Source organism: Anabrus simplex, chromosome 13 (genome assembly GCF_040414725.1).
Source record: "Anabrus simplex isolate iqAnaSimp1 chromosome 13, ASM4041472v1, whole genome shotgun sequence".
Taxonomy (NCBI): Eukaryota; Metazoa; Arthropoda; class Insecta; order Orthoptera; family Tettigoniidae; genus Anabrus; species Anabrus simplex.
Window position 1 is genome coordinate 100,568,626 of NC_090277.1, and position 19,390 is coordinate 100,588,015.

The 19,390-nt window shown below is 39.3% G+C and overlaps 1 protein-coding gene across 1 annotated transcript; it reads right to left on the reverse strand.

Annotated features, from left to right (window-relative positions):
• Positions 1-8,966: 8,966 nt before the first annotated feature.
• LOC137502887 (transcriptional regulator ATRX homolog) lies at positions 8,967-17,734 on the reverse strand. Its single transcript, XM_068230070.1, has 3 exons — positions 17,608-17,734; positions 13,667-14,133; positions 8,967-9,068 (listed from the first exon to the last, which is right to left on the reverse strand). Exons 1-3 carry the CDS (start codon positions 17,732-17,734, stop codon positions 8,967-8,969), a joined length of 696 nt encoding a protein of 231 aa, XP_068086171.1.
• Positions 17,735-19,390: the final 1,656 nt, after the last annotated feature.

The following is a 19,390-nucleotide window of genomic DNA, read 5'->3' on the forward strand; positions in this document are numbered from 1 at the left end:
AGAAGAAACCTGGACTGGGACAAAATGATGGAAGAGGAATGGTGGAAGGAGAGAGGAAGGTGGAGAAGTGCCATAAATGCCCTGACCTGGCATGAGATGGATAAGGGGAAAGAATGATGATGATGGAGAAAAGATGGGAGTTAACCCATTGCATATTTGTTGGATTAAAACTGCATTGGGGCTCGAAAGCCCAGAATAATGACTGAGAGAATGTGTCGTGCTGACCACACGGCTCCTCATAATCTGCAGGCCTTCGGGCTGAGCAGCGGTCGCTGGGCAGGCCAAAGCCATTACAAGGGCATAACTGCCATGGGGTTTGGTTTGGTCTTTTAGTGTCTGTCCTTGTCAATTCTCTCTTCCAATGTTGATCGGTCATTGTGCTTATCCTATTGTGTGTTCTCATCTTTGATTAGACTGTAGAAAATGATGTCCTAATTAGAATTTTTGTATTTTGGTTACACCTATAGAAATAAATACTTCAAGATTTTTGCACTTTAATTTAATTACGTATCTGTTATCCAGTATTAAGCAATAACAACAACTATGGGGGTACCACCCTCATTTCACATGTAGCAAAGATTTTTAAGAGGACATTAAAGGGAAGACTGAGGATGAAAGTAGAAAATATAATGGACGAAGAACAACATAGATTACTTTTGACCTAGTATTAGCATTAAGGGTCATGATGCAGAGAAAAGATGGGGACCCATACCGACTTATGCAGCTCAGGCCAGGACATTCACAAGTATGGAGGAGAGTAGAATTCAAGCCAGTGAAATGAAATACCTAAGAAGTATGATAGTAAAGACAGAGTGAAAAACAAAGACAATAAGGGCCCCATACACGCGTAGACTTCTGGGATACTAACCTGCACAGACTTGCCTCCGAGAGGAAGCACGGAACGGTTTCGTGGCCTGGGCCCAATGAGTTCAGGGAAAATTTAGTGGTGACATTTATAGATAATGAGAAGGCATATGCAACTGGTCTATGATCCACTGGTTAAAAAAAAAAAAAAAAAAAAAAAGGAGGTAGGCAGAGCAGAAGTATAGATGTACAAATGATTACTATCTGCATCTGACATGAAGTCGTGGCAGCTGGTAGGTATGGCACAAGTAACAGATTCAACTCTCTCAACTACAAACATCAGTCGTGACAGACAACGAATCATTGCACTGATCATTCTGCAGTACTTACAGTAAATGTATAACAAAAGCACAATTTACATTCAAAAATATTAGGTACCTCTCGTAGCTTAATGAACGTATGGAAGCATTTCATTCAGCACCTGCCAGGTTCCGTTTCTGGTTCGAGATCGTTCCAGAACTTTAGAAGATCCACGTGAAATACCACTTCTTTCAAGAACCTCGTCTGTTCCTTATATTAATTTACATTCATCAGTGTGATATATATTTATGGACACGAAAACAAAGCATATAATGGACTTACTTATTTTACTCATTGAACTTTCATTCATATAACAACTTGTGATACACACCCAATCAAGTATATTTTATCTATATAAGATATATTGTATTTAAACATTATAACTTGTCAAGTCCAAGTTGAATGCTCTGAAAAATTAATTGCGAATATTTTACGAGGAACTTCTTTTACATAAAAACTGGTTGTTGTAATTAGCCCATCGATCCTTTTTACAATAATTATAAATATTTTAAAATTAATGAAGCTGTCAATAAGACAAACTAAATCCTGTATATATTATAATGACTGTATAGCAATTAACAACCTATATTGTTACTACATAGTGAAAAATCATTCTAGTTTTGGTATTTTTTAACTGTTTAAATATTTGATGTACACCTCTCTATGCAAATTGTCTTACGTCAGATCTTGTAACATTCGCAAATGTTTCAGTTCGCAAACAAACACTTTAAAATTACTTGTGTGTATCATTTGTAAGAACCTATGTTAATGTAGCTTATTTAATGTCTTTGTTATACTTTCCTAAGCCGATGATGGCATACCTTATTGCCGAACCGGTCCCAAATATGTGAATAAATAAAGATATGTGATGATTTAATAATTATCAAGATTTTTAGTATTGAATAGGTGGATCTCTATACCTATTATTTTTTAATGTAAATCTCGATTCAATACGGACCCTAAAAAATGACATTTTTGACCCTAAATAAAGCACAACTCCACTACCACTTTGAAAGTTCACGAGAGCACCTCAGTTTGCAAGAGACACCGCGAACGGAAGAGATGTTTATTGTCAGGCCTTGAGACTTGAGAGAGACGCACGCGTAGCAGCAATGCTCACCCCCACAAATCTCTTACTCAGTATCCATGCAATTTCTCAACATACGACAATAGTAAAGCCATGTAAGTAGTTTGAAGACCAAAATTGGACAAACAAAATGGTTCAATGTAGCAACACGACTTCGACAAGGAACTGTCTTATCCCTCTACTCTTCATCATAGTCGTGGATGTAATAAAAAAAATGTAAAGCAAACAATGAGAAACAAAGAGACAAGGTTCATACTCTTTGCAGATAACATCATAATATGATGGAAAGATGAAAAGAAAGTACAAGAACAAGTTACAGTATGGAATCAGAAGATAGAGGATAATAATGATACTAGTTTTTACATCCCACTAACTACTTTTACAGTTTTTGAAGACATCACGGTTCCGTAATTCTGACCCACAGAAATTCTTTTACGTGCCAGTAAATCTACTGTCAACGAGGCTGACGTATTTCAGCACCTTCAAATACCACCAAATTGAGCCAGCCAAGTTGAGCTCAAAAGGCCAGCGCTCTACCGTCAGAGCTACTCAGCCTGGTGAAGATAGAGGAATATGGAATGAAAACAGGTGTGGCGAAGAGTATGTCAGTAGTGTTGACAGGTAATACTGAAGTGAATAGAAGACCATTACAGGTTGTGAAAAGCTTGAAATATTATTGGGGAGTATAATCGCAGAAAATGGAAAAATAAACAGAAAGATTGGAAAGAGAATCCAGCAAGCCAACAGGTTTTACCATTGTGTGAGAGGCATAGTGTGGAACCAGGAAGTCCCAGCCAGAGAAATGCAAGAAAATTCTTTACTCTGCATATTACACGCCAATTCTGACATATGCAGCGGTCACATGAAAAAAAAAAAAAAAAAACATGTGATGAAAGCACAATTCAAGCAGCCAAGGCGAAGTTCATTAGAGGAATACTTGGATAAACACAAAGAGAGAAGATCAGAAATGTAGAAATCAGAGACAGAGAGAACCACATTCCCAAAACTGAACAAGATAAGAGACCATAAGTTATGAATTTCATTATGGTCTATATTGACCACTGAAATGAAATGGCGTATGGCTTTAGTGCCGGGAGTGTCCGAGGACAAGTTTGGCTCGCCAGATGCAGGTCTTTTGATTTGACGCCCCGTAGGCGACCTGCGCGTCATGATGAGGATGAAATGATAATGGAGACAACACACACACCCAGCCCCCGGCGAAATTAACCAATTAAGGTTAAAATTCCCGACCCTGCCGGGAATCGAACCCGGGACCCCTGTAACCAAAGGCCAGCACGCTAACCATTTAGCCATGGAGCCCTGATCACTATCAAAGGGTAGAGAAAGGTCCACCTATTCAATACCATTAGATTAATACAGTATCTTAACAAGTGATCCACTATTATGTCCCTATTTTAATTTTACAGCTATTTTATCACAAACGATGTAATATCATTAACTCTACTGTAATATTATGCTGTATTGTTTGCCATTATGTGTCATTATGTAATTGTTACATAACTGTTATTTGTTGCAGTTCTAACCGCGAATTAAGTGAAGATGGCACGCAAACTGAACACTGCTGACCGTGCTCGGATTGCAGCTGGGATGGAAGTATGGCAGTCACCTGTAATGGTGCAAAGAGGGTGAAGACGGGAGAGGAGGAGACACGCGACTCTGGACATGAAGACAATAAAGAGACTGCATGCAAATTTGTTGCGTACGGGTGCAGTTACTCACCAAAATGGTGCTGGGCCTCCAAAGTCCCAACAAGTCACTGAGACAATATCAGGGGGAATCAGGTTTATCGTATGGTTCAGTCCAACGGATAATGAAGCTTAACTGGAGACCATGGAAACCACATTCTGTCCAAGCATTGTCACCGGAAGACTGAGATGTTAGGATGGAGTTTGCTGAATCCACATTACAATGGATGGAAGAAGAACCAGATATCCTCAGTAACGTTCTGTGGTCCAACAAAGCCATTTTTCATGTGGGTGGGCTTATAAATTGCCATAACTGCCATTATAGGACCCCTGGTAACAACAATCCTGCAGCTACAACTTAAAAATTACAGTCACGTCCTTTATTAACTGTGTGGTGTGGTATTCATGATGATACTCTTATCAGTCCTTACATTCTTCGCAAAACAATGAATGCAGAAAGGTATGTGCACATGCTACAAACTTTTGTTTATCCCATTGTTTCAACCTGGGACAGAGTGGACAATGTGCACTTTATGCACGATGGGGCACCTCCCCATTTTGCATTGTTTTCATGAGAATGGCTCAACAATGCTTCCGGATCGCGTTATTGGACGACGCAGAAATGTATAGTGGCCACCGAGAAGTGATACATTAGGTCATCTTCAGCCATGGAAACACATGCATATATATATAACCACCAATAAAAAATTACAAACTGGTACGCCTTAAGTAAAATCTAAAACAATGATGAAATGTCAGACTACACAGTTAAAAGTGAAACTAAAATGACCCATTAAAACTGTTGTGACTGGTGTTGGACTATGGCAATGTCCTTATAATAACAAGTATTCTTGAATCGATCTTGGAGCTGATATTCATCGTCTGAATAGTGGACTCATTTGATCTACAAATTATGCCTTGTTGAATAGTATACAGTATATGAGTAACAGTTTATATACAGCTTGAAAGGGACATTCACAACTTGAATAAGTGGCCTTTCCATCAGATGTAATGATCTATTGTTTAATTCAGTGTGAAGTGAACGTCCCCATGTTCCTCCTAATTTATGTGCACTCGGCACAGACACCAACACGGACACATCTTTGATAGAGACCAATAAACTGAAATGGTACACACACATGATGAGAATGGAAGACAGAGTTCCTAAGCGAGTATTTACAGGAAAACATTTCTCAACATAGTTGTAAACTTTTGTTAACAAACTTCTTCAACATTATGTCCACACCAGAAAATCTGTTTCTGATGTTACGATGTGTAGGGTCAGGAAGAAGAACAGACGCAAAGTCTAGCAAATAAAAAATACTGGAAAGGTGTTTACAATTAAGTTTGGAGATAACACTTTAGTCAGAATTTATGATGCAGCAGGCTTTCAAAATTTTCTTGAGAATGCCTCCACATTACTTTCAGTTCTAGTTGACAGTAATTGGGCCGGAAATTGCAAGAAACTATACACATATCAGAAAGCCAGCTCCATTAATTACAGGCTATTTTTTTTTTTATAGGTGTAACTTTAAGATTCCTAGCAACTGGTGACATTTTACTTATATACCTATTTGTCTAGAGCATCAAAACAAGCTATTTCAGTTATTGTGCCTCAGGTGTTTGAAGCTTTATATAACAGTCTCAAGGAATTGGTAAAGGTACGAAAGAAAAAAAGTCTTCATTTAACCTAGTGAGAATAGTATTATTTTGATGATATACAACTGATTATGGAAGGTTAGGTTATTCAATGAGGAGCAAAGCTGGAAATCAAACTATATTAGAACACAGCTAAAAGAATATCATATAGTATTAAAGATATACAAGAACCTTGTTTATCCGGCCCGCATTAATCCGGATCTCCGGTTTATCTGAATCGAAAATAATAAACATTTATTTTTTACTTGTACACTATTTCTTTTACGGGGTCGACTCTTCTTGAATGTCTTTTTCGTCAAGGATAGTTAAGGACGAGAATTGGAAGTAATTCGGCCACAGTCTACCAAAGGTAACGTCCCGGCATTCGCCTGGAATTGAGAATAGGAAACCGTGGACTCTTCTGATTTCCTTTAAACATTTGCACGCATTCCCGGATGCTCGAACGTAGATGTGAACAACGTAAATGACTGGTTGAAAAATGACTGTGATTGAGGCTACGGCATAATTACAGATGAATAAATTATTGCTTCTTGTTCCTCGGCAGGTAATGACGAGAGTGATGGTGAATTCGAAAATGAAACCGGCGTTCCATCAGAAGAAACATGACTCATGGAGGGGCAACTGGACAAACTGATGGTCTATTTAGAATCCCAGACTGAAACCACAACAGTAGAAATGATGTTAGTAAAAACGTCTTTGTAATCGTGCTGCGCCGAACACTATACAAATGTAAAACAGAAAAACTCACACAAAATTTTAGAGCATAAAACAGAGTCAGAAATGTAAGAAAAGTGTTCTTATATTTTTTGTACAATTGAAAAATGGCATTACTGTACAACTTATGTTAATATATGATATAACATGTACTGTATTTGTTTTTTAAGTTTTCTGGATTATCGATAATCCGGATAAGTTCCAGTCCCACTTAATCCGGATAAACAAGGTTCTTGTGTACTATACATTAGAACTTTAGCTTGTGATTTGATAGTCAATTTTTAGAAGAAATAAGAAATCATCGTATTCCACGCTACAAATTTGCATTCTCTAATTGTGTGCTTGTGCATATGAGAAGCGAAATGTTAACAAAAACATTAAAAGTTAATGAAAAGTTTCATTCACAAAAGTTAAAGATATTTTGTTTATCGACATACTTGAAAAGTTAATGAACAAGCTATTTTGTTTGTTAACATCTGAAAATGTTCATGAACATTGTTTATTAACAAAGTTAATGAAAACATCTTGGTTTGGACACATTTTAATAAGAAGAAGACAACGGGGAAGGTGGACTGATACGGTGAAGGAGAGTATAGAGAAGAGAAGAGTAAAAGTGGAAAAAATATTGGAGGAAGGAAGGGAGTGGTGGAGAGAGAGAGAAAAGTGTGGAGGTCCTTGATTCACAACCCAATCCAGAAGTCTGGAAACTGGAAATCTAGGAGCAGAAGATCTGCAATTACATTCAATGTGTGACCGAGAGTTACAAACAGTACGCAGCAGCAAGAGGAGTGTTACAGTAGAGGCTCCATTAAATCTGAGCGTTATTTTAATTTTTCTTTTCGCAATTTTTTTTTTTACAGCATTTTATTCCCTGTTTGTTCCTGCCATGTCATTGTATTGTGTCTCCACTCTACTGAGATCATGCGCGTGTTTGTAGTCGTGCCTGATACTAAAACATTTTTGAGAAAGAAGGGTCTACCAATTACAGCAGTTTTATTGCTAGACAACGCAGGGTCACATCCAGATGAACAGGAACTGGTATGTGATGGATTTGCTTTATTTTTGACCCCTAAGGTAACAAGTTTGATACACCTATCGATCAGGGCATTTTGGAATGTCTAAAATAAATCCTTTCTGAGTTGTGCCGGGCTGAGTTGGCAAGTTTGATCCTGGATCAGTCCAGTTACATTTGAAGGTGCTCAAATACGTCAGCCTCATGTTGGTAGATTCACTGGCACGGAGAAGAATTCCAGTGGGACAAAATTCTGGCACCTTGGTGTCTCCGAAAACGATCAAAAGTTAATTAGTGGGACGTAAAATGTGCTACGTTCACTCCTGGATGCTACAGAACTCAAGGAAAACATCACAAACTTCCTTAAACAGATAACCATGAAAGATGTAGTGTATTAGTTTAGCAGAATCATGAGTCTGCTGACAGTAACTCTGATGACAGCTATGATGATAACATACCAAAGTTTTCAGATCTAATATCACAGATAGAGGCAGTGGTGATTATTGTTTTAAGAGGAAATACAACTAGGCAACCATCTATATAACACTCATCAGAGAGAAAAATGGAAGGGATCCGACACTTTGAAAAATGAAGGTATCAGCCAAAGAAGGACCAGGGCCACGAAGGGCATGAAAGTGAAAGACTCCATGTGCTCTAATACCATCCGGGCCAGAAAAGACCAAGGGAGGTCAGATAGGTTAGATGAAAGTGAGGAGCCTGGCACAAGTAAGTGGAAGCAATGCCAGGACTCAGCTAAGGGCCCCATAGTCGACAACCCACGCTCACAAGTTCAGAGCCCTTGGGGCCTCTTTTAGTCATCTCTTACGACAGGCAGGGTATACCGTGAGTGTTATCCTACCACCCCCACCCACAGGGCGATCTCACAGATACCCGAATATAAAGATGCCAGTGAAATCAAAGTTACGGAATGGATGAAGGGTGATGAACAGTATGATTTACAGACATATCAATTATTGAAATGGTGAACAAACCAACAGAAGATAGCAAGGAAGAAGTTTTAGTAGATATGTGCCAAATGCCATGGTATTGCTGCACTGAAACGATGCAACACTCAGAAACATAAGTCAATTAAGGACTTTTTCGAAATGTAACCTTATATAATGCAGTAACACTGTAAGAAATGACAGTACAAGATCTTAGCTTCAATTGTTGCCAATTTTTTCACGTTACACGATTTTCCCTGTGTTGCTCCGTGTAGTCTAGAGTTATTCCAAATCCGAGGTGCCTCCCACCTCTAATTACCTCGGATTATCGAAACTCTACTGTAATACATCAGTATACAATGGCATGCTTTCTTGACAGATCACAACAAATCAACTAAGAAATATTTATTCTCGCATATTCAAGTTTGAAAATCCATAAAAACTTAAAACTTCAACTTACACTAAAAACAAGAAGAGGAACAGTGCAATTTACAAAAGCGAAATAAACTAGCTTATTTTACTCAGCTGTTCCACTGAAAAGCACTATATTATTTCACATAAATTGAGAAAGTAAAAGAAAATATCAGTTTCATGCTCTTTGCAAGCAGTTATTCATTCGGATTGACGAGCAGTTGTAAAAGGTATAATATAAATGTTTATCTAGCACTCAATACACACAATCATTCATTACAAACCTTAGCAGAGTTTTCCCAGCGTCTTGAAGGTTTGTTATCCACTTTTTCCAAAGGCATAGTTGCAATTCTTGCAAGCCAAGCATCTAGCTAAAAAGTGAAAATAAATATTACAGAGTGAATCTCAAATTCAATTATCCAAAGGAGGATTTTTCCCACCAACTTGATAAAACAAAAAAATCTCATGGTCAAACATGTTTCTTTCTCTTATTATTCCCACTTCTTTTCCGAATTTTTCCCTTGTTTCTATTTTATTCGTGAGAAATCCACCGAGTGAACTGACTATGCAGTGAGAGGCATGCAGTGAGCCTGCATTCAGGGTATGGTGGGTTCAAGCGCCACTGTCAGTAGTCCTGAAGGCAGTGTTCCATGGTTTCACATTTTCACATCAAGCGAACACCTGGAGCTGTAATTAAATTAGGATCGTGGTTGCTTCCTTCATTAGCGTGCCTGCCTATTACCCGGAGGACCCGGGTTTGATTCCCGGCCAGGTCAGGGATTTTTACCTGGACCTGAGGGCTGGTTCGAGGTCCACTCAGCCTATGTGATTAGAATTTAGGAGCTATCTGACGGTGAGATAGCGGCCCCGGTCTCGAAAGCCAAGAATAACGGCTGAGAGGATTCGTCGTGCTGACCACAGGGCACCTCGTAATCTGCAAGCCTTCGGGCTGAGCAGCGGTCGCTTGGTAGGCTAAGGCCCTTCAAGGGCTGTACTGCCATGGGGTTTGGTTTTGCTTTCTTATGGCAGTCTTAGTCTTCTGATTCTTTATGATAGGCAGTTGTTAAAAATGGTGGTTTATTGGTGTGTAACGTGTAAATATTGTAAATAAAATTAGTGTACGCAAATGACAGCATTTTGTGTGCATCTTTGTGAATACATCAAAAGAGACTGAGTGTGTAAGACACATTCATGCGTGCCACTAGCCCAAAAAATGTGTTCCATCTCAGAAACCATTCGGAACAGGACATATGTCCGTACAAAATTTCTTGCTTCAAATGATCGTTGCTGTCATATCCGTGAATATGGACCTTTCTGCTGGGATACCCTGTATACAAATGATATGAGTAAAGAACTGGAATCACAGATAACGCCTTTTGCAGATAATGTTATGTTGTATAGACCAGAGGTGCTCAGCTGCTCGCCCGTTGGGGCTAGCCCAGTGCGGGCGTGCTGGCGTGACGTAAATGTGGGCAGCATTGACATTAGATTGTGATTACAAATCTCTCCTACACTACTCAGCGAAGTGTTGATTGGGGTACATTATTTAAAATAAAACTCTATAATCGCAACCAAAAAAAAAAAAACCCCTGACCTTCTCAAGATATTCTGGTTTGATTCATAGTACACTTGATATAAACAGCCTGTTTTATTTTCTTATATTTATTCATTCAAAGAAAACTGACACTTTATAATGTTTGTGTTACAATCTACAAAGGTACGGGGTTTAAGAGTACAAGCTACGATTTATAATTCCTTGGATGAGAATGACAGTATTTCCAGTTTTTAAATATAAAATTCCTGTTATTCATTAAGCAAAAAGTAATATAACTACATAATGAAACAATGATTTTGCAGTGTCGTAGCGCTGTGTGACTTTCTCTGGTCACTGAATTTCTGAAAATAGCATTTAAGATTTAACAGGTGCCTGCTGATAATAGCTAGCCTCTAAATGGCGAGAGGCAGTTTCACCACGACTGATGACATTGATATTTACTATCCAAAATAAAAGTACAACAACAAAGTAAATATATCTACCAGATATATGTACAGTATGCCTTCAAATAAGTAACCTCACTAATTTTATTTCAGGTAAGCATGATTGGATTGTTGGTGAGATTATCAGATAATTAACACAAACCACCACAAGCCATAACTTATCTACCTTAACTCTGTATTATATTAGAACTGTTTCTAAAGCAGAAAATTGTAATTCATTACATAAATTATAAAAATATTTGAAGTTGTAGGCCTAACTCTTCATTGTTTCCCGTCAAAATGCATAAATTGCAATGGACATAAATAACTTATTTCTTACAACATAAATTGAAAGTGTCGTGGATTTCTGCCCTCTTTCTTTCATTATTTTCTGCCTGTGTTTCAAACTCGGGTAACACTGCAGTGGTCGAGAGTCACCGGGAGAACTTTGCTCCACCTGCACGGCCTGTGACGTAGCCACAACGTCACTGTGGTTGAATAAGATACGCTCACAGCCTGTCAGCCCGTCCACTTACAGTGCAGGGTGCCTGCGGGCAGGAATGCCCAGAGTGAGCACCTCTGGTATAGAGTAATAAATAAGTTACAAGATTGTGTGAGAAACTATAAAAAGACCTTGACAATGTTGGGAGGTGGACAGCAGCCAATGGTATGATGAAAAACGGGGTGAAAATTCAGGTTGCGAGTTTTGCAAAAGAGGAAAGTCCTCCCAGTTTTAATTACTGTGTTGATGAGGTGCAAATTCCTCATGGGGATCACTATAAGAACCTAGGAGTTAATATAAGGGAAAATTTCTTTGGGGTAATCACATAAATGGAATTTTAAATAAAGGGTACAGATCTCTTCACATGGTTATGAGAGTATTTAGGGGTTGTAGTACAGATGTAAAGGAGAGGGCAATTAAGTCTCTGGTAGACCAAAATTAGAGTATGATTCTAGAGTATGGAATACACATCAGGATTACTTGATTTGATAACTGGAAAACCTGCAAAGAAAAGCAGCTTGATTTGTTTTGGTTGATTTCTGACAAAAGAGCAGTGTTACAAAAATGTTGCAGAGTTTAGATTGGGAAGACTTGGGAGAAAGGAGCTGCTCAAATAAGCAGTATGTCGGTGGAGAGATGGCATGGAATGACGTTAGTAGGCGAATAAGTTTGAGACACATTTTTAAAAATAGGAAAGACCACAATACAAAGTTGGAATTCAGGAGAACAAATTGGGCAAATATTCATTTATAGGAAGAGGAGTTATGGCTCAGACGGCAGCGCGTCGGCCTCTCACCGCTGGATACCGTGGTTCAAATCCCGGTCACTCCATGTGAGATTTGTGCTGGACAAAGCAGAGGCGGGACAGGTTTTTCTCCGGGTACTCCGGTTTTCCCTGTCATCTTTCATTCCAGCAACACTCTCCATTCTCATTTCATAGCATGTATCAGTCATTAATAAATCACTTTGGGAGTGGCGACCCCATCGTACTAATAGCCTATATCTGCTTCATTCATTCCATTCCTGACCCGGTCAATGACTGGAAAACAGGTTGTAGGTTTTCATTTTCAGGAAGAGGAGTTAGGGATTGCAATCATTTATGAAGAGAAATGATCGACAAATTTCCAAACTATTTGAAATTATTTAAGAAAAGACAAGGTAAATACCAGACAGGGAATCTGCCACCTGGGCGACTACCCTAAATGAAGATCAGTAATGACTGATTGATTGGCAGAGCAGGCATTATGGTATGGGCCTGCTTTTTGTGGTTTGGTCTTGGTCTACCAGTTTCTGCCCAAAGCTTGATCTAAACCCAACAGAGGAAGTCTAGGAAGAGTTACAGCATCAGTTGACAGCCAGATCTAACACCCCAAAACAGCTACAGAACTGTTCGCTATATCACAGGAAGACTGGAAGAGAATACCAGCAAATATCTACCAAAACTTAGTGGAAAGTTATGGCAGCGAAGGGTCATACTAACACCATAACAGCTCCAGTTAAGCCAGTACCTATTTTGACAGATCATTAATGGCAATGCAGCATATATTCAATTTTTATTGTTCATATAAATACTATGTTTATGTATTTTTCAACAAAAAATGAGATGGACGGAAGTCATAGACGTACTCTGCAACAGAAGGATGCCACTACATCTGAAGTCCAAAATATACTCCATGATAGTACGTCCTGTTGCATTATGTTGAATGTCAACCAGCTGACAAAGCTCCAGAGCGCCAATTACACACCATGGAAATGTGTCTGCTCCGTTGGTCGATGGGCATCACACTCCTGTATCGTGTCAAAAACTACACCGTCCGCTAGCAAATGGGCATTGCAGCAATCCCCGAGAAAGAACGGAAAAAGCATCACAAATGGTACTGTCATGTCCTGTGTGCTACACTTGGAACAGTTGCCGATTTCACCCACTGCTTTGAAATTAATGGGCAACGACCAAGTGGACGTCCAAAGCAGCGCTGGCGTGACACAGTAAATGCTCGTATGAAGACTCTGAACTTAAGACCAGATGATGCCTAAGATTGTGCAAAATTGGCGAGCCAAGATTAAAACCGCGGACCCTACCTCAGCGCGAAAACGCTATGAAAAAGAAAAAGTAGAAGAAGAATCTAGTTTTGTATATCCTGCCTCCCAACCTGCACAGCTATCCCCGATGAGTGATACTTCACTTATTTTTCTTTACACATTTCAATTCACAATTGAAGGTGAATTTCTTAAAACATTTTGACAGACGTCATTTAAACTCAAAACAAGAGTAACGAAATGCAGAAAGAAATTGACAAACATTTCTGTCACTAAATCCATTAAAATCTTAATTTCATACATATAGGTTTACTTTAATAGAACACAGATATACACTAAATCTAAACAAATGATTACACCCAAAACAATGTACAACCTGAAAAATTTTGCCAATATAATCAACATACTGATTTACTGTTTTACCAGTGTAAAGTATTTAAAACAAATGATTACCTTTGCTGTAACTTCTCGTGATTTTCCTTTGTCCTTTTCCTCCACAGCAGCTTTATCCTTCATTGGTGTCTTTCTACTTTTTTCCTCAGATTTCTTCTTAGATTTGCTTTCCCTTTGTTCACCAGCATCTTCCTCATCTGACAATTCAATGGTATCAATATCATCATCCCCATCATCAACATTCAACATGTCTGAGATATCATTAGTTTTTAACTTCAAATCCAAACTTTTCCTCTTTGGTTTCTCTACTGATTTTACCACTTCTGTATCCTTACTAAGGTTTGATTGCTCCTTCTCAACAGGTAAATCGACAATGAACTTCTGAATTTGAGACTTCCTTGTCAACCTATCTCGTTTCGGACTGCTTTGAGGCGAAGACGGAAAAATGATAGGGATTTTCTTCACCACCATTTTACGGGAATTGTTGCTGCTCTCAATCAGTTCCATTTTATACCGAGCACATTTCTCTAGAAAAACAAAAAACAAACAAAAAATACCAATAAATAAACAAATGCTAGAATGTTGATCATAATAAATGCAGAGATTATGGGTGTAATTCAGGCACACAGTGGCAGAGGGATCTATGCACAAAATGTGACAAAATGAGTTATTGTCTACCGAGCGAGCTGGCCTTGCAGCAGTGAGCTTACATTTGGGAGATAGTGGGTTCGAACCCCACTGTCGACAGCCCTGAAGATGGTTTTCCGTGGTTTACCATTTTCACACCAGGCAAATGCTGGGGCTGTATCTTCATTAAGGCCACAGATGCTTTCTTCTCGCTCCTAACCCTTTCCTGCCCCATCATCACCGTAAGATCTATCTGTGTTTATTAACTTAACCATTGTGGGTTGATCTTATAACGGTCCGTATTGACATGCAGGAGCATGATCATAAATTTACAAACGTGGAGAAAAATATGAGGGTATTACATACAGTGCAGAAATGTAAGCTTATGGATATTATGGAAAAATTATGTATTTATTTAGTACAGAAGGAAACAAACAAATTAAATTTAAACAAGACACTGAACAAGGAGAATGCACTATTTAAATTAACACAAAGGTACATATGGAAGAAGAGAAGGAAGTAACTTAATAAGTAGTGTACAATATCAGTATCAACGAGAGCCTGCGTGGCTAAGATAGCAGCGCGCCGGCTTCTCACCACTGGGTTTTGTGCTTCAAATTCCAGTCAGTCCATGTGAGATTTGTGCTGGACAAAGTGGAGGCGGGACAGGTTTTTCTCCGGGTACTCCGGTCTTCCCTGTCATATTCCATTCCAGCAACACTCTTCAGTATCATTTCATTTCATCTGTCATTCATTTATCATTTCCCCAGAGGAGTGCGACAGGCTTCGGCAGCCGGCGCAATTCCTATCCTCGCCGCTAGATAGGGCTTCATTCATTCCATTGCTGACCCGGTCGAATGACTGGAAACAGGCTGTGGATTTTCATTTCATTTCATCAGTATCGACGAGCGTCCATACCTCCCCCAGTTAGTTTCCCCTTACATTCAAACCAGCCAGGTCCGTAGCGCACAAGTTCTTCTCAACCCGCCCTCCTTCCCTGTGTGCAGTATTTCAAAAGAACAGGTCCGTGTTTTTTTTTATTAACATTAAAAGAAAAAAAACTATCTGTGTCGGTATGACGTAAAGTCAATTGTAAAAAAAAAAAAAAAAAAAAAAAAAAAAAAAGGTATATTGCCTTCATCACCTATTGCCCTCCTTATCTACTTGTTCTGTAAGACTGTGACACAACTCCCGTAGTTTTGTGCAGGTTGAGGATAGGTCATGGGAGATCTATGCATAACCTTGACCAGCAGGGAACACTCCAATTCATATTAGCCAACGGAGAACACCTTTATGTGAAAGCGGACTATTTAACCCTCAGTCAGTTGCATTTTTCCCTTCGCCCAATGATAACACTGGTTAGTCTCTTATAGTGTTGTTTCCCACTGTAGCTTCTGCTCCTTTGTCTAAGTATACGTTATGCTTGATCTTATTTATATCTGTTGCTTTGTTCTTGAATTAAGTGTTATAAACGCAATTGGTTGTTTAGACCATGGTGTGCCTTTTAATGAAGGCGAGATTTTTGTAGGAATTTTCATTCCGCAATTCCGAGTTATACATCGTACATTTTCTTTCTAATTGGTAGACTTTGATTTTTTGAAACCTTAATGAGTGATCCTCGATAAAGACGAAATTAGTGGATATGTTGTGGGGGAAGAAGACATTTTGCAAGAATGTGATCATAACATGGACACCGAGAATGAATTTTCTGATGAGGAAGCCAACGTTAGCAGTAATTTATCAGATAACGATGGGACTTTCATTTTACGAAAGGATAATACGACAATCTGGGCAAATTTACCACACAGTTGTTTCATCATCAACATGTTCTAATTGACTACACGTAAAGGAGTAGGGGGCGATATCAATCCTAAGAGAAAGAAAGAGTCGTGACTGTTTAAAACAGTTTGTAATTCACTTTTCAACCCTATTTATTACTTACAAGGCTCTATTAAACATGTACGGTATAAGATGTAGCCTACAATTTGAACACAAGGACTGAGGGCGGCGAAACGACCAACATGCGACCACTAGCGCTACAGAGTTAAGCGTACCTCACAACGGGTTAAGTAAGCATAGATTTCAAGTATTCTGTTACTCAAGGAACTTTATTTATTTATTCCCTTCAATTTCAAAATTCATCACTGAATATATATTCCACAGATAACAGAAAGGAACAAACAAGAGCAAAATAAAGTCATACTTCAACTTCTATGGATGATACAAGAGACGAAAACAATCTTTTGGTAAATGACCATGGGTCTGAAACTATTATTATCAACTGACGAAATCAGAAACTGTACTTTAATGGTATATATTAATTAAGACTCTCATACTTTTTTTTTCTGTTATTACAAGTTGCTTTATGTATAATTGCAACTTAGTAAATAAAAAGTCCACCTTTCCACAATAATAATCTTTTGATTATTTATTCAACATTAAGTTATACATTAATATGGGACATGTTTCGTCCTGTTTTAGGACATCCTCAGCTGCGCTTCCTTGTTATAGATTAAAATTGACACAGAGAACAAGGATCTATAAAACACTACATAATCAAAATGTCTTGCCCATGACACGGCGAGTACAGGAGTAAAAATTCCAATAGGACTTGTGAATGTAACAATTCTGGTCAAATGAAGATTTTTAATATACTAAGACTGTGGAAGGCTTTTAAAGCAAGAGCACAAGTGTGACATTGTATAAATAATGAGTTTTAACAAACAATATACACTGAGTGGCCAAAAGTTATGGGAAGACCCTGAATGTGATGTTTATAACGAATTGCTCTTCCGCGAGCCCTCAAAACAGCAGCAATACGGCGGGGCATCAACTCTACAAGGTGTTGGAATTGTTCTGGAGGGATCTGTAACTTCACTGGAGTGCTGCTCCAACCCCCTCCCCCCGTACTACCACAGAGCGGTGACATGGCACATTGTCCTGTTGAAACATGGCTTCTCCAACAGGGTACTCTAGGCCCAGAAAGGGAAGCAGATGGTCTGAAAGAATGTCCACATAATGTGCACCTGTCAGTGCTCCCAGCCGGACAGTGGGGCCTAATTGCAACCATGAGAACGCCGCCCAGACCAGAACCGAGCCATCCCCCGGCTGAACATAACCTCGTTGACACGCAGGAAATTTACTTTTTTTTTTTCAATTGGCTTTACGTTGCACCGACACAGATAGGTCATATGACGTCGATGGGAAGCCTAGGAGTGGGAAGGACGCAGCCATGGCCTTAATTGAGGTACAGTCCCAGTATTTGCTTGGTGTCAAAATCGGAAATCATGGAAAACCATCTTCAGGGCTGCCGACAGTCGGGTTCGAATCCACTAGGTCTCCCGGATGCAAGCTCACAGCTGCGCACTCCTAACCGCATGGCCACTCGCCTGGTGGATCCACAGCTTCATGAGGCATACGCCACACTCTCACGCGCCCATCAGCTCGATACAACTGGAAACGGGATTCATCTGCACATACTACATGCCGCCAATATTCCATGGTACACTGCCGATGTTCGCAGGCCCAGGCACATTGCTGAGCTCTGTGTCAAGGTGTCAGGAATGGAACACCGAGTTGGTCATCGGCTGGTGAAGCCTATGCGGTGCAGTTGCCTTCTTACAGTCCTGGTAGAAATGGGTTCCTGACTCCCAACATTTAACTGGGCGGTGATCTGACTCACAGTAGCCCATCAAGAGCCCAGAGGTGGCGTGATGTCCATTCGTTAGTGGCCGTTTACACAGGTGGTATTGATATTATGATATTGAAGATCCACCGTTGACACTGTTGAACTCGGAAACCCAAATTTGTAGGTAATCACACAATGCTATGACCCATGCGCCGAGCACCGATGATCATCCCACGTTCAAAGTCGGTTAACTCGTGACGTGTTGCCATCTTCATGACACTGGTGTCTATGACAGACTGCTCAGCTATACCACAGCTAGCCGCAATGCTCAGGGTTGTACACGCCACATTTTCTAATGGGACACGTGTTCCTGTGACTTTTGGCCACTCAGTGTGTGTCATACATAATTAAAAGATAAGATTCACAAGACCTATTGAAATTTTTACTACTCTTCTTGCCATGGACAAGACATTTTAATTTACTGTAAATGTTGTTGATTATGTAGTGTTTTACAGATCCTTGTTCTCTGTGTCAACTGTAATCTATAACAAAAAAACATGGCTGAGGATGCCGTAAAACAGGACAAAACATGTCCCATATGTATAACTTAATGTAGAATAAATAATCAAAATATTGTTATTGTGGTGGAAAGGTGGACTTTTTATGTACTAAGCTGCGATTATACATACTGTACATACACCACGAACCAAAATTAAATTTATGATGATGATTATGCTTATTGCTTAAAAAGGCCTGACATCTAGGTATTGGCCCCTAATGATACAAAATGAGACGAAATGTAATGATAATTTAAAGTCCTAAATTCAGCCATTGACCAGAATACAAAACGTGATGATGAAGAATGAATGGATGAATATGAATTTAAAATAATCAACAGATCCAACTTAAAATATTAGAAGTTAAAAATAATTCCAAAATCAATCCACTGCCCAGAATTAAAAAAGACGATGATGAACAATGATTACGAACTTAAAACAATCAGTGGATCTGACCTGCAATGCCGACCTTCCCAGAAACTATATTAAAACACTAGTATTACTGACCAAGGGGCTGCTTCCAAAGCATAATACTGAATTGATGATGCTTGTTAGTCTAAAGGGGTCCAAAATCCAAGTCATCGACCCCTCATAAAAGCACTTATCGCTAGGAAAGTAGAACCATGGTATTTGTCATGTTGCGGTACTAATCAAAAGCAGCGTAGACTCGGCAGTATTCCACACATTATGGTACTACTCACATGGTGTTTCACACATTGCGGCGCCATTCATAGGCAACGCAAATCTATGGTGTACATCACATAAGTGTACTAACCACAGGGACTCGTACTATCCCGTGGTGTTCCTCATATAGTGGGTACTAATCATAGAAAAGGCTGAACCATGGTGTCGCTCACCCATGGTGCTGCTCATATAGTGGTACTAATCACAGGTACTATACAAGCCGACAGCGCATTCTGTTGCTACTAATCACAAACCTATTTTCTACCTAACATATTGGTACTACGAGCA

Bases quoted from the DNA above. Each gene is read 5' to 3' on its own strand.
- LOC137502887 (XM_068230070.1), bottom strand. From the start codon at position 17,734: ATGGAATATTGGCGGCATGTAGTATGTGCAGATGAATCCCGTTTCCAG. The intron at 14,134-17,607 runs GTTAGGAGTGCG...TTGTTTTTCTAG, and splicing joins ACCAGGCGAGTGGCCATGCG to AGAAATGTGCTCGGTATAAA. The intron at 9,069-13,666 runs GTAATCATTTGT...TTCACTTTTTAG, and splicing joins CACGAGAAGTTACAGCAAAG to CTAGATGCTTGGCTTGCAAG.